This window comes from Corythoichthys intestinalis, chromosome 16 (genome assembly GCF_030265065.1).
Source record: "Corythoichthys intestinalis isolate RoL2023-P3 chromosome 16, ASM3026506v1, whole genome shotgun sequence".
Lineage (NCBI taxonomy): Eukaryota > Metazoa > Chordata > Actinopteri > Syngnathiformes > Syngnathidae > Corythoichthys > Corythoichthys intestinalis.
Genome location: NC_080410.1, coordinates 3,465,056 through 3,480,717, shown reverse-complemented (window position 1 = coordinate 3,480,717; position 15,662 = coordinate 3,465,056). Strand labels below are relative to the sequence as shown.

The window sequence follows — 15,662 nt, the reverse complement described above, 5'->3', positions numbered from 1 at the left end:
GGGGGGGTCGTCATTTTATCATCATTTTACAATCATTTTACACAAAACTCCAAAATCGGCCGGAAAAAAGTATTGGCACCCTTTGAAAAAATTTCGAGGAAATTCTTGTCCACCAGCTGGCGTCTGAGGAGAGGAAAGCAGTGCACCATTAACACTGTGTATAGTGAAGATGGTGTACTGCTGACCTCGACTTGGGACGTCGTGATTAGGTGGGGAGAATACTTCGAAGCCCTCCTCAATTCCACCGACACGCCTTCTGTTGGGTCTAAAACTCGTTCTTTTACTTATTTACTTATTTACCCAAGGCAAGCTGACAAAAGGCAGGGCACGGTGAGATAAAGTCAGAGAATTGACATTTTTCTTTCAACCTGCAGGTTGGGAGAGCCAGGAGACACGTTCCGCAACCAACATCTTTCATCCGAGTCTCTCTCCGAACTCTCCCGCGCTGCTAACTTTTATTGAGGGCTTATTGATGAGCAGAATACAGTTACAACACTGTTGTCCAACGTGGCAGGTTCGGTCGGGCAAATTCCTTATTCTAGTCAGTGATTGAACAGTCACACTTCCTGATTAAACCTTCCTGATTGAATTACCTGAGCAGGCAAGATATCTTTGTTTTGAACACACATTTTGCACTCAAAGTACTGCAGCTTGGTGGAAAAGTACTGAGACCTTGTGCGATGAATCAACATGTGTGTGTATCTACTTATCAGCAGAATATGAACAATCACCCGTAAGCACATGATTATGGCTAAAACTGTATTCTTCATAATAGCTTGGGAGTGCATGTATAATAGCTGTGGGAGAGCAATATATTTGGCACCCAAAAACAAGCTTATCTTACACCTTCCTTTGAGGGAGCAGAGTCTGGGGACTCTGAGGTGGGCTCTTCGATCTCTGGGGTTGAAGTCACTGAGGCGGTTGGTAAGCTCCTCGGTGGCAAGGCCCCAGGGGTAGATGAGATCCGCCCGAAGTTCCTAAAGGCTCTGGATGTTGTAGGGCTGTCATGGCTGACACGCCTCTACAACATTGCGTGGACATCGGGGACAGTGCCTCTGGATTGGCAGACCGGGGTGGTGGTCCCCCTTTTTAAAAAGTGGGACCGGAGGGTGTGTTCCAATTATAGAGGGATCACACTGCTCAGCCTCCCCGGTAAAGTCTATTCAGGGGTGCATGGAGAGGAGGGTCCGTCGGGAAGTCGAATCTCGGATTCAGGAGGAGCAGTGTGGTTTTCGTCCCGGCCGTGGAACAGTGGACCAGCTCTACACCCTCGGCAGGGTCCTTGAGGGTGCATGGGAGTTCGCCCAACCAGTCTACATGTGTTTTGTGGATTTGGAGAAGGCGTTCGACCGTGTGCCTAGGGGAGTCCTGTGGAGGGTGCTCCGGGAGTACGGGGTACCGAGCCCCTTGGTAAGGGCTGTTCGGTCGCTGTACGACCGATGTCAGAGTCTGGTCCGTATTGCCGGCAGTAAGTCGAATTCGTTCCCAGTGAGGATTGGACTCCGCCAAGGCAGCCCTTTGTCACCAATTCTGTTCATAATTTTTATGGACAGAATTTCTAGGCGCAGCCGAAGCGTTGAGGGTGTCCGGTTTGGTGGCCTCAGCATTGCATCTCTGTTTTTTGCAGATGATGTGGTGCTGTTGGCTTCATCAAGCCGTGACCTCCAACTCTCACTGGGGCGGTTCGCGGCCGAGTGTGAAGCGGTTGGGATGAAGATCAGCACCTCCAAATCCGAGACCATGGTCCTCAGCCGGAAAAGGGTGGAGTGCCCTCTCCGGGTTGGGGATGAGATCCTGCCCCAAGTGGAGGAGTTCAAGTATTTTGGGGTCTTGTTCACGAGTGAGGGTAGGAGGGAGCGGGAGATTGACAGGCGGATCGGTGCAGCGTCTGCAGTGATGCGGACTCTGCACCGGTCCGTTGTGGTGAAGAAGGAGCTGAGCCAAAAGGCGAAGCTCTCGATTTACCGGTCGATCTACGTTCCTACCCTCACCTATGGTCACGAGCTGTGGGTCGTAACCGAAAGAACAAGATCCCGGATACAAGCGGCCGAAATGAGTTTCCTCCGCAGGGTGTCCGGGCTCTCCCTTAGCGATAGGGTGAGAAGCTCGGTCATCCGGGAGGGGCTTGGTGTCGAGCCGCTACTCCTCCGCGTTGAGAGGAGCCAGTTGAGGTGGCTCGGGCATCTGGTTCGGATGCCTCCTGGACGCCTCCCTGGAGAGGTGTTCCGGGCATGTCCCACCGGCGGGAGGCCCCGGGGTCGACCCAGGACACGCTGGAGAGACTATGTCGCTCGGCTGGCCTAGGAACACCTTGGAATCCCGCCGGAGGAGCTGGCTGAAGTGGCTGGGGAGAGGGAAGTCTGGGCTTCCCTGCTAAAGCTGCTGCCCCCGCGACCCGACCCCGGACTAAGCGGAAGATAATGGATGGATGGATGGATGGGTATGCTTCTCCAATTTGTGTAATTAACAGCACTTGTTACTTACCTGTGGCATATATGAGGTGGTAGCAATAACAAAATACTTGCAGGCAGGTATAATGGATTAAAGTTGACTCAACCTCTGTCGTGTGTCCTTGTGTGTACCATATTGAGCATGGAGAAAAGAAAGAAGACCAAAGAACTGTCTTGAGAACTTGAGAAGCAAAATTGTGAGGAAGCGTGGGCAATCTCAAGGCTACAAGTCCATCACCAAAGACCTGACTATACCTATGTCTACCGTGTGCAGTGTCATCAATAAGCATAAAGCACTTGGCACTGTGGCTAACCTCCCTAGATGTGGACAAAAAAAAAAATTGAGAGATTTCAACGGAAGATTGTGCGGATGGTGGATAAAGAACCTCCACTAACATCCAAACAAGTCTGAGCTGTCCTGCAGTCCAAGGGTACAACAGTGTCAACCCATACTATCCGTCGGCGTCTGAATAAAAAGGGACTCTATGGTAGGATACCCAGGAAGACCCCACTTCTGACCCAGAGACATTTAAAAGCCAGGCTGGAGTTTGCCAAAAGTTACCTCAGAAAGCCAAAAACGTTTTGGAAGAATGTTCTCTGGTCGGATGAGACAAAAGTAGAGCTTTTTGGGAAAAGGCATCAACATAGAGTTTACAGGGAAAAAAACGAGGCCTTCAAAGAAAAGAATACAGTCCCCACGGTCAAACATGGCGAGGTTCCCAGCTGTTTGGGGGTTGCTTAGCTGCCTTTGGCACTGGACTGCTTGACCGTGTGCATGGCATTATGAAATCTGAAGACTACCAACAAATTTTGCAGCATAATTTAGGCCCCAGTGTGAGAAAGCTGGGTCTCCCTCAGAGGTCACGGGTCTTCCAGCAGGACAATGACTCCAAACACGCCAAAAAGCACTAGAAAATGCTTTGAGAAAAAGCATTGGAGACTTCTAAAGTGGCCAGCAATTAATCCAGACCTGAATCCCATAGAACACCTGTGGAGAGATCTGAAAATGGCAGTTTGGAGAAGGCACCCTTCAAATCTCAGAGACCTGGAGTAGTTGGCAAAGAAGAATGGTCTAAAATTTCAACAAAGCATTGTAAGAAACTCATTGATGGATACCAGAAGCGGTTGTTCGCAGTTATTTTGCCTAAAGGATTGTGCTACCAAGTATTAGACTGAGGGTGCCAACACTTTTGTCCAGCTCATTTTTGGATTGTGTAAAATATTTGTTTTTCCATTCTCTTTTGTGTTTTTTCATTGCAAGCAAAATAAATAAATGTATTACTACCAAAGCATTTTTCATCGCAATCATTTTCTGGGAGAAATTGAGCATTATCTGAAAGAATTGAAGGAGTGCCAATACTTTTGGCCAGCAGTGTAGGTAGGATGTTTTGTAGCCATAGTATTACTGTTGTTGCTGTTGAGCTTCCACTGTGCCGAGCGCTGTTGGTTATTTATATGCAATTTATTGTAGTGTTGTGAAAAAGGGGTGTTTAACCAAGGCTTATTGGACCTTTTAGTTTTCAAAAGTGTTTGTGTGTCATTGCGCTGTTTAATTGCAATGACATGCATTATAATACAAGGGCGCTTTTATTTCCAGTACAAAAACTCCAACACACACTGCAGGTGAAATAGAATGCTGTCTTTGTAGCCTAGTAGTAATAGTATGAAAACTATCCAGCATGCGTGTGTACTGCTTTCGTGCGCGCCTTGTATGGAGAAAACGCGCAAGCATGACAAATTTTGACGGAAACCGCTGTTTTTGGATGGGAAAAACTAAAAGAGATCCTCAGCACCCCCTGCTGACGAGATGTGCGCATGTGCTCAGCTTACCACTCTCCCAGGCTTGGACTCAGGTATCCGTTCAATTGGCTGAGATATTTTAGAATAATAATAATAAGTTAATATCTCGCCACTCTTCTCTTGGCTCGCCTGGGCTTGAATACAGTCTTGATGAGCTTGAATTGGCTGCAGTTAGAACGTCGGGAACGCTCCCAAAACCGTATCAAAACACGATCTGACCAACAGAATGTAACAGCCGATGCAGACCAAAAATTACGTAATGTCCGGGTAATAAAGTCGCGCCAGCAACCCTCCCGGGGGCGCCGAGTCGGCAACACAGCCCGCACGGGACTGTCTGTGAAGGTCTCCAACCCATGTTTTTCTCGGGATATCTCTCCATGTTTGAAAGCAATGATGCGAGTAAATCTCGTGTCACCTTGCACGGGAATTTACCGGGATATGTGTGTGAAAGGGGCTATTGTCTATCCAGCGTGTCCTTGGTCGTCCCCAGGGCCTCCCACCGGTGGCACATGCCCAGAACACCTCTCAAAGGAGGCGTCCAGGAGGCATCTGAACCAGATGCCTGAGTCAACTCAACTGGCTTCTCTCAACGCTGAGGAGTAGTGGCTCGACACAGAGTCTTGGATGACTGAGCTTCTCACCCTATCTCTAAGGGAGAGCCCGGACACCTTGCGGGGGAAACTCATTTTGGCTGTTTGTATCCGGGATCTTGTTCTTTCTGTTACGACCCACAGCTCGTGACCATAGGTGAGTTGTAAAGCAATAAAGCAGCAACAAAAATGAATGAAATGGACAAAAAAAATATTTTTATAATGGGTCAAAATTATTTTTCGAACAGATCGTGACTAGCACCTTAGATGGTCATTTGCATTGCATATATTTTTCAACAACAAAAATAAATTAGGGGCGGGCAATCTTATTTTTCAAATGATTATTTTCTTAGATTGAAAATATTTTTTTGATTGAAGCCACTTTTTTTGGGGGGGGGGGGACTGAGTGAAATTTTTTTTTTTTTTTAAGCAACTTATTTTTTGATTGAATAATAAAGACAAAAACGTCCCAGCCAAAATGTGGCCCAAACACAAATCAAATCAAAAAAGTTGCTTCAATCTAAAAAAAAAAAATCAAAGAAACATAGCATTTACGTGCATTTTTTTGCGTTTCAAATTTATTTTTGCATTCAAACACATTTTTTTAATTGAAGCGACTTTTTTGGATTGAAAATATATACCGGTATTTTGATTTTTTTTTTTTTTAATTAAATAATAAAGACACAAATCTACGTCCATATGGCTCCACCCAGGGGATCCAATTTTTGACTGGGGTAACTACATTGGCACGACACCGGCGGGTGTACCATATTCAATGGATGACGATCTTGGCGAAAAGTATTGACTAAGCAGCCTGATTTAAAATTCCCCACAAGAATGATAGGAAACAAAACACGCTCATTGTCAACTTATCATTATAAATATTTTTGTAAGTTAATTTTATTACTGACACTGCGTTTCGGGGTCATCAACATGTTGTGCCCCCCTGCCCCAAAAGTCAAACTCCGCCTATGACAAATCCGCCTGTCGATATCCCGCTCACTCCTACCCTAACTCGTGAAGCTTGATAATATTTATTCAACTTGTTAGAATAAAGATTCGACAGAAAAATATATGGCTGATTAGTTTTATATTTGATAATTCAACAGAAACAACAGCTAGCTTAGCCACTCTGAATCCCTCAAGCCCTGAAACTAACAAACTTCACAGAATTTGTTGAAATTCTAACCTATGCAAGGCAAGGCAGATTTATTCCAGCTCCAATAGCATATCTTAAAGTTACTGCAGTTAAAAAGCTCGTAGTTGGATTGCGGGGTCGAGCTCTGACGGTCCTCTTCGAGGCGAGCCACCGCCTCAAGCCCCAGCCTTTCGTCGCCCCCCACCCCTCGGTAGAACGACGTGGTCTCGATATACAGTGCCTTGCAAAAGTATTCGGCCCCCTTAAATCTTGCAACCTTTCGCCACATTTCAGGCTTCAAACATAAAGATATGAAATTTAATTTTTTTGTCAAGAATCAACAACAAATGGGACACAATCATGAAGTGGAACAACATTTATTGGATAATTTAAACTTTTTTAACAAATAAAAAACTGAAAAGTGGGGCGTGCAATATTATTCGGTCCCTGTACTTTCAGTGCAGCAAACTCACTCCAGAAGTTCAGTGAGGATCTCTGAATGATCCAATGTTGTCCTAAATGACCGATGATGATAAATAGAATCCACCTGTGTGTAATCAAGTCTCCGTATAAATGCACCTGCTCTGTGATAGTCTCAGGGTTCTATTTAAAGTGCAGAGAGCATTATGAAAACCAAGGAACACACCAGGCAGGTCCGAGATACTGTTGTGGAGAAGTTTAAAGCCGTATTTGGATACAAAAAGATTTCCCAAGCTTTAAACATCTCAAGGAGCACTGTGCAAGCCATCATATTGAAATGGAAGGAGTATCAGACCACTGCAAATCTACCAAGACCCGGCCGTCCTTCCAAACTTTCTTCTCAAACAAGGAGAAAACTGATCAGAGATGCAGCCAAGAGGCCCATGATCACTCTGGATGAACTGCGGAGATCTACAGCTGAGGTGGGAGAGTCTGTCCATAGGACAACAATCAATCGTACACTGCACAAATCTGGCCTTTATGGAAGAGTGGCAAGAAGAAAGCCATTTCTCAAAAAGTCTCGTTTAAAGTTTGCCACAAGCTGGGAGATACACCAAACATGTGGAAGAAGGTGCTCTGGTCAGATGAAACCAAAATTGAACTTTTTGGCCACAGTGCAAAACGATATGTTTGGCGTAAAAGCAACACAGCTCATCACCCTGAACACACCATCCCCACTGTCAAACATGGTGGTGGCAGCATCATGGTTTGGGCCTGCTTTTCTTCAGCAGGGACAGGGAAGATGGTTAAAATTGACAGGAAGATGGATGCAGCCAAATACAGGAACATTCTGGAAGAAAACCTGTTGGTATCTGCACAAGACCTGAGACTGGGACGGAGATTTATCTTCCAACAGGACAATGATCCAAAACATAAAGCCAAATCTACAATGGAATGGTTCAAAAATAAACGTATCCAGGTGTTAGAATGGCCAAGTCAAAGTCCAGACCTGAATCCAATCGAGAATCTGTGGAAAGAGCTGAAGACTGCTGTTCACAAACACTCTCCATCCAACCTCACTGAGCTCGAGCTGTTTTGCAAGGAAGAATGGGCAAGAATGTCAGTCTCTCGGTGTACAAAACTGAAACATACCCCAAGCGACTTGCAGATGTAATTGAAGCAAAAGGTGGCGCTACAAAGTATTAACGCAAGGGGGCCGAATAATATTGCACGCCCCACTTTTCAGTTTTTTATTTGTTAAAAAAGTTTAAATTATCCAATAAATTTTGTTTCACTTCACGATTGTGTCCCACTTGTTGATTCTTGACAAAAAATTAAAATTTTATATCTTTATGTTTGAAGCCTGAAATGTGGCGAAAGGTTGCAAGGTTCAAGGGGGCCGAATACTTTTGCAAGGCACTGTATGTCCATCAAGGTACAGTTAGTGTAGCTTTGAGGAACATGAATTTATATTCCCTTGCCTAATAGCGTTTTCCACTTGTAAACAAATGAACAAAAAACTTGTGCTGCTACTTTTTTTCTTGTAAACGGCCTGGTTTAGGAGGAAAGAAGGCTAGAGCATGTTGTGACTTTACACTTTTGAAACCAAATACCTATTAGTGCATTCATTCATTAAACATTAAAATGTATTCAGTTATTTTCTACATTATTTATTTCAAAATATTTTTATTTGCAGTTTATACAGACATTATTTTCAGATAATCATACATTAATCATAATCCAAGATAAAAAGTTTAATCCCGATTGAGCATTTTTTTCCCCATATTTGCTCAACCAACTGATGCACATTAGAGATGGAAATAAGAGGAAAAGCAGATGAGACAACCAAGTGAAGCAACGTATTACTCTTGTGGTGAAGGACAATGTGCTGCAAGCTAACATGTAGTTCCATGTATAGGTTAAGTAGTATCTGCCCCCTTTGTGTAGCAATCGCAAAGGTTACTCAGTGACAGCCAACGAACACTTTTAATTTTTTCATTAATAAAGGAATCTTAATTCTATAATTTATTTATACTTCCCCCTTACTAAAGTTATTTTATACAACAGAAAAAGTAACAACAGTGGCAGTCAAATACCATTTTAATTTTTTTCAGTTCATTGTCTGAAGCAGCACGGCAAAACGCCACGCTAAAAAATAAGTAAAAATATCAAAATGGCATGCATACCTCTTCAACAAAATGTTTACGGTATATGAAGGTGAATGGCCTCACCTTGCTGGCGTTACACTGGTCTTTTGCTGTCCGCACAAGTTGATCCATTCTTCACATTTTTCCCCTCAAGTTTTTGGCTTCGGGAAACGTATGAAGAAAACATCGTTCATATGTCGTAATGTCTAGTGGTTTCTACAAGTTCCATAGCAGCAGTTTCCTTGGCATGTTCTTTTTTGAAAGATTACCGGCAGAAAAAAAGTCTAATAACACGAGCTGTATGGGAGGGCGTGTCTATGCGCTAACTTTGTCTCACTAAAGCAATGGGAAGCTAGACAGCTAACCACAATACAAGTAAAATATGACCCATTATCATCATTTATGTCGTACCATTGCAATTGTGCGACTCACCATAACAGTGTCCTCCTCGCATCTGTGCCTTTCCCGCACTAGATTGCACACGTCCCCTTCCGCGAGCAAGCCATGACGCTTCACTTCTGGGATAATTTAACGAGCATACTTACTCCGTTATAAATATATATATATATATATATATATATATCAGGGGTCGCGTTAACTGAATATTTTCCGTCGTTGACCGTTTTTTAAAAACGGTGACGGAAAAAACTGAAGTCAGTCTGTCATTTTGACCGGTTGCAATTCACACCGCAGACCACAGGGTGGCGAGTGAGCATATTAATTAGCTATTGTCTCTCTTAATGCATGACGTCGTTGGCTATTCTGTCAGAATATTGTAGCGTCACCAGGGTCTGGCGGCGGCACAGTGATTGACACATCAACGCGAGGTTCTTATTGGTGCACCCGGTGTGCCAGCGCGTCATCCAATTGGTGGACTAGATTGCCGCCTGTGTATAGACCCCAATCACATGACGTCACAACTCCGTCCCCCTGACTGGAGCCGCCATATTGTGTGTCAGCTCGTCGTGTTTACACATTACCGCTGCGTACATGCCTCCTATTACAGCATGTTTTTCTGCTCGTTAACATTAATAATCAAAATGGTGAAGGCGTATGTGGCGGTTGGTTGCAGTAACAGAGAAGATAGACGGAGAGACTTGAAGTTCTACCGTATTCTGAGAGACCCGAAGAGGAGAGCGAGATGGACTGCTGTAATTCGACAAGAAATCTGGGCACCAAACGATCACCACAGACTATGTAGTAGTCATTTTATATCTGGTAAGATGCATTTAATATATATTTAGAAGATTTTGGGCTGACAACCACAATTAAGATCATTGTGTGACGTTGGTGATTGGGGTCTATATAGTTGCCTCTTTTTCTTTGGGGGTGGAGTTGTTGTTTTGTTGGTGTTGTTGGCGGTAAGCAGAGTAACAAGAGGGAGAAAAATACAGTGCCTTGCAAAAGTATTCGGCCCCCTTGAACCTTGCAACCTTTCGCCACATTTCAGGCTTCAAACATAAAGATATAAATTTTTTATTTTTTGTCAAGAATCAACAACAAGTGGGACACAATCGTGAAGTGGAACAAAATTTATTGGATAATTTAAACTTTTTTAACAAATAAAAAACTGAAACATGGGGCGTGCAATATTATTCGGCCCCCTTGCTTTAATACTTTGTAGCGCCACCTTTTGCTCCAATTACAGCTGCAAGTCGCTTGGGGTATGTTTCTATCAGTTTTGCACATCGAGAGACTGACATTCTTGCCCATTATTTCTTGCAAAACAGCTCGAGCTCAGTGAGGTTGGATGGAGAGTGTTTGTGAAAAGCAGTCTTCAGCTCTTTCCACAGATTCTCGATTGAATTCAGGTCTGGACTTTGACTTGGCCATTCTAACACCTGGATACGTTTATTTTTTAACCATTCCATTGTAGATTTGGCTTTATGTTTTGGATTATTGTCCTGTTGGAAGATAAATCTCCATCCCAGTCTCAGGTCTTGTGCAGTTACCAACAGGTTTTCTTCCAGAATGTTCCTGTATTTGGCTGCATCCATCTTAACGTCAATTTTAACCATCTTCCCTGTCCCTGCTGAAGAAAAGCAGGCCCAACCATGATGCTGCCACCACCATGTTTGACAGTGGGGATGGTGTGTTCAGGGTGATGAGCTGTGTTGCTTTTACGCCAAACATATCGTTTTGCATTGTGGCCAAAAAGTTCAATTTTGGTTTCATCTGACCAGAGCACCTTCTTCCACATGTTTGGTGTGTCTCCCAGGTGGCTTGTGGCAAACTTTAAACGAGACTTTTTATGGATATCTTTGAGAAATGGCTTTCTTCTTGCCACTCTTCCATAAAGGCCAGATTTGTGCAGTGTACGACTGATTGTTGTCCTATGGACAGACTCTCCCACCTCAGCTGTAGATCTATGCAGTTCATCCAGAGTGATCATGGGCCTCTTCGCTGCATCTCTGATCAGTTTTCTCCTTGTTTGAGAAGAAAGTTTGGAAGGATGGCCGGGTCTTGGTAGATTTGCTGTGGTCTGATGCTCCTTCCATTTCAATATGATCGCTTGCACAGTGCTCCTTGAGATGTTCAAAGCTTGGGGAATCTTTTTGTATCCAAATCCGGCTTTAAACTTCTCCACAACAGTATCTCGAACCTGCCTGGTGTGTTCCTTGGTTTTCATAATGCTCTCTGCACTTTAAACAGAACCCTGAGACTATCACAGAGCAGGTGCATTTATACGGAGACTTGATTACCAACAGGTGGATTCTATTTATCATCATCGGTCATTTAGGACAACACTGGATCTTTCAGAGATCCTCACTGAACTTCTGGAGTGAGTTTGCTGCACTGAAAGTAAAGTGGCCGAATAATATCGCACGCCCCACTTTTCAGTTTTTTATTTGTTAAAGAAGTTTAAATTATCCAATAAATGTGGTTCCACTTCACGATTGTGTCCCACTTGTTGTTGATTCTTGAGAAAAAAATAAAATTTCATATCTTTATGTTTGAAGCCTGAAATGTGGCGAAAGGTTGCAAGATTCAAGGGGGCCGAATACTTTTGCAAGGCACTGTACCACTACTTCCGTATCTAATTTTTCGCCGCCAAGCAAGCGTTACAATATTAATTAAAAATGAATGAAAACTAAATATTATTGAATATGTCATCATTATCATTTTAAAAATTTAGGTGACGGGTAAAAATAGATTATGACCGGATTTTTATGACCCTGTCAGTCAAAATGACAGACAACGAAAATGTCTAGTGCAACCTCTGATATATATACAAATCAATTTTTAAAAATTGTTTAAAAAGTTTTTTTATTATGTTTAAGGACCACATAAAGCTTTCAAATCTGAGTTTTCTGTTCATTATTTCTAGGGTCAGGCATTATAGGGTTAATTTTATTGCATATCGCAACGTGAGGTACCAAGAGGTTCCCACCCCTAATATACAGTAGTCACTACAAGTGTATTGCGGCTTATAGTCCAGTACGGCTTATTTGTTGATTTTTTGGGGGGGTTAATAAGTAACACTATTTGAAAGCAGCGTCATAAGACCATCATAATTACGACATGACACTATCATGGCCATTACTGAATGCTTATGACAGATGTCATTAAGTGTCACCTGGCAAATTATGTCACTAACTCCATTTATGTCCAGCTCAGAACCTTTTACATCCATTCAAAGGTGATATAACACCAAATGACATCTGTAATAAGCATTCATTAATGTTCATGCCAGTGTCATGTCATAATTATGATTGTCTCATGACGGTCTTTTGGCGCCACTGTCAAATAAAAGTGTTACTCAATACCATAACAAGCAATTAATGAAACAACTGGAACAGTAACTGAAGAAATAATTAACACAGGACATGAATTTTAATTATCAATTACATCTGTTGCGCTGCAATGCATGCTAGGAGGAATGTTGGACAACAACAGTATTAACAAAGCTTAATTGTGGTTTATTTGGTCTTATGACAAACACATATAATACAGTGAGGACAGCTGTGGCTTATAGTCCAGTTCTATCTATGAACAAATGTCGTTTTCGTGTCAAATTTGGTGGGTGGCGGCTTATAGTCAGGTGCGCCTTATAGTGCAAAAATTACAGTACTTTAGTTTGGTTTCATGTCATTTTATTATCTGTTGTGATTCAGATGCATATGAAAAAGCAAACACATGATAAATAAATGCCTACACATTAAAATGCCAGACGATTATGTTGCACTTGACTCCGTCTCATTTGCCGATGCTTTGTCCTCATCAACATAACCAAAACTCAACAACTTCGACATGTTCACTGGAGATGATTTCTTGCTAGAGACCCTGTGGAAACAAACACATCAGAGGACAGTCATTTGAGGACTTTCAGAGTATTGACATGATTTCACTACTTGACGTGGGTAGTAACGCGTTACATTTACTTGAGTAAGTTTTTGAGAAAATGTACTTCTAAGAGGAGTTTTACTAAGCCATACTTTTTACTTTTACTTGAGTAGATTTGTGAGGAAGAAACGCTAGCTGCACTAGTCGTTACATTTTTCGTTTTTTTTCTCGACATTATCAGATTTTACTTCTTTTTGTTGTGTTGCCAGCGATGCCAACAGTAGCTCTACCATTTGTACCAATGAGACATTGCAACAATAATCACATGACTCCATTATACCAATCAGACTCAAGCTTGCTGTTCTGTGGTCACACCGGCCTGTTCAATCTCGTGGCATCTTTAAAGAACCGTAAAAAATGATGCATTTTACATAGCCGTCAACATGACTCGAAAGCGCGGATTTTAACCTCCCTCCCAGTTTTTATTTGGCACCGTTGAACTCCGGAGATACAGTGGGGCAAATAAGTATTTCGTCAACCACTAATTGTGCAAGTTCTCCCACTTGAAAATATTAGAGAGGCCTGTAATTGTCAACATGGGTAAACCTCAACCATGAGAGACAGAATGTGGAAAAAACCCAGAAAATCACATTGTTTGATTTTTAAACAATTTGTTTGCAAATCATGGTGGAAACTAAGTATTTGGTCCATACCAAAAGTTCATCTCAATACTTTGTTATGTACCCTTTGATGGCAATAACGGAGGCCAACCGTTTTCTGTAACTGTTAACAAGCTTTTCACACACTGTTGCTGGTATTTTGGCCCACTCCTCCATGCAGATCTCCTCTAAAGCAGTGATGTTTTGGGGCTGTCGTTGGGCAACACGGACTTTCAACTCCCTCCGCAGATTTTCTGTGGGGTTGAGATCTGGAGACTGGCTAGGCCACTCCAGGACTTTGAAATGCTTCTTATGAAGCCACTCTTTTGTTGCCCTGGCTGTGTGTTTGGGATCATTGTCATGCTGAAAGACCCAGCCACGTCTCATCTTCGATGCCCTTGCTGATGGAAGGACATTTTCACTCAAAATCTCTCGATACATGACCCCATTCATTCTTTCCTTTACACAGATCAGTCGTCCTAGTCCCTTTGCAGAAAAACAGCCCCAAAGCATGATGTTTCCACCCCCATGCTTCACAGTGGGTATGGTGTTCTCCGGATGCAATTCAGAATTCTTTCTCCTCCAAACACAAGAACCTGTGTTTTGAGAAATAAGTTCTATTTGGGTTTCATCTGACCATAACACATTCTTCAAGTCCTCTTCTGGATCATCCAAATGCTCTCTAGCGAACCGCAGACGAGTCTGGACGTGTACTTTCTTCAGCAGGGGGACACGTCTTGCAGTGCAGGATTTGAGTCCCTGGCGGCGCATTGTGTTACTGTGGTCCCAGCTCTATGTAGGTCATTCACTAAGTCCCCCCGTGTGGTTCTGGGATTTTTGCTCACCGTTCTTGTTATCATTTTGAGGCCACCGGGTGAGATCTTGCATGGAGCCCCAGATTGAGGGAGATTATCAGTGGTCTTGTATGTCTTCCATTTTCTAATAATTGCTCCCACAGTTGGTTTCTTTACACGAAGCGTTTTACCTATTGCAGATTCAGTCTTCCCAGCCTGGTGCAGGTAAACAATTTTGTCTCTGGTGTCCTTCGACAGCTCTTAGGTCTTGGCCATAGTGGAGTTTGGAGTGTGACTGACTGAGGTGTGGACAATTGTCTTTTATACCGATAATGAGTTAAAACAGGTGCCATTAATACAGGTAATGAGTGGAGCCTCGTTAGAAGAAGTTAGACCTTTTTGACAGCCAGAAATCTTGCTTGTTTGTAGGTGACCAAATACTTATTTTCCACTCTAATTTGGAAATAAATTCTTTAAAAATCAAACAATGTGATTTTCTGTTTTTTTTTTTTCTAGGTTCTGTCTCTAATGGTTGAAGTTTACCCATGTTGACAATTACAGGCCTCTCTAATCTTTTCAAGTAGGAGAACTTGCAAAATTAATTGGTGGTTGACTAAATACTTATTTGCCTCACTGTATGATCCTTTTAATTTCATAATAGGAACATCCATCCATCATCTGCCGCTTAATCCAGGGTTGGGTCGGGGGGGGCAGCAACTTTAGCAGGGAACCCCAGACTTCCCTCTCCCCAGCCACTTCAACCACCTCCTCTGGCGGGATCCCAAGGTGTTCCCAGGCCAGCCGAGAGACATGGTCTCTCCAGCGTATCCTGGGTTGTCCCTGTGGCCTCCCTCCAGTGGGACATGCGCGAAACACCTCTACAGGGAGGTGTCCAGGAGGCATCCGAACCAAATGCCCAAACCACCTCAACTGGCTCCTCTCAATACGGAGGAGTAGCGGCTCAACACTGAGTCCCTCCGGGGGGCCCGGACACCCTGCGGAGTAAACTCATTTTGGCCGCTTGCATCTTGTTCTTTTGGTCATGACCCACAGCTCGTGACCATAGGTGAGGGTAAAAACGTAGATGGACTGGTAAATTGGGAGCTTCGTCTTTCGGCTCAGCTCCTTCACCAATACGGACCGGTGAAGAGTGCGCATCACTCCAGACGCTGCACCGATCCGTCTGTCGATCTTCCGCTCCCTCCTACCTTCACTCTTGAACCAGACCCCAAGATACTTGAAATCCTCTACTTAGGGCAGGATCTCATTCCCGACCCGGAGAGGAATTTACTCTTTTTTTTTTTCATTCTTTTTGTGTTTTTTTTATTGCAAGCTAAATAAATGAAGATATTGCTTCCAAAGCATTTGTAATTGTAATAA

At 43.3% G+C, this 15,662-nt stretch overlaps 1 protein-coding gene across 7 annotated transcripts in view; it reads right to left on the bottom strand.

Annotated features, from left to right (window-relative positions):
• Positions 1-12,485: 12,485 nt before the first annotated feature.
• Positions 12,486-15,662, bottom strand: part of LOC130931874 (uncharacterized protein C7orf57 homolog) — a 32,979-nt gene continuing 29,802 nt past the window's right edge. For 2 of the 7 annotated variants that reach the window (XM_057861044.1, XM_057861051.1), the window contains one exon: positions 12,489-12,829. In XM_057861044.1, coding sequence (XP_057717027.1) covers positions 12,721-12,829 — 109 coding nt within the window. In that variant the 3' untranslated portion in view covers positions 12,489-12,720. Of the gene's footprint in view, positions 12,830-15,662 lie in introns of all 7 variants that reach the window. The other 5 variants (XM_057861050.1, XM_057861049.1, XM_057861046.1 and 2 more) reach the window with 3 other exon arrangements.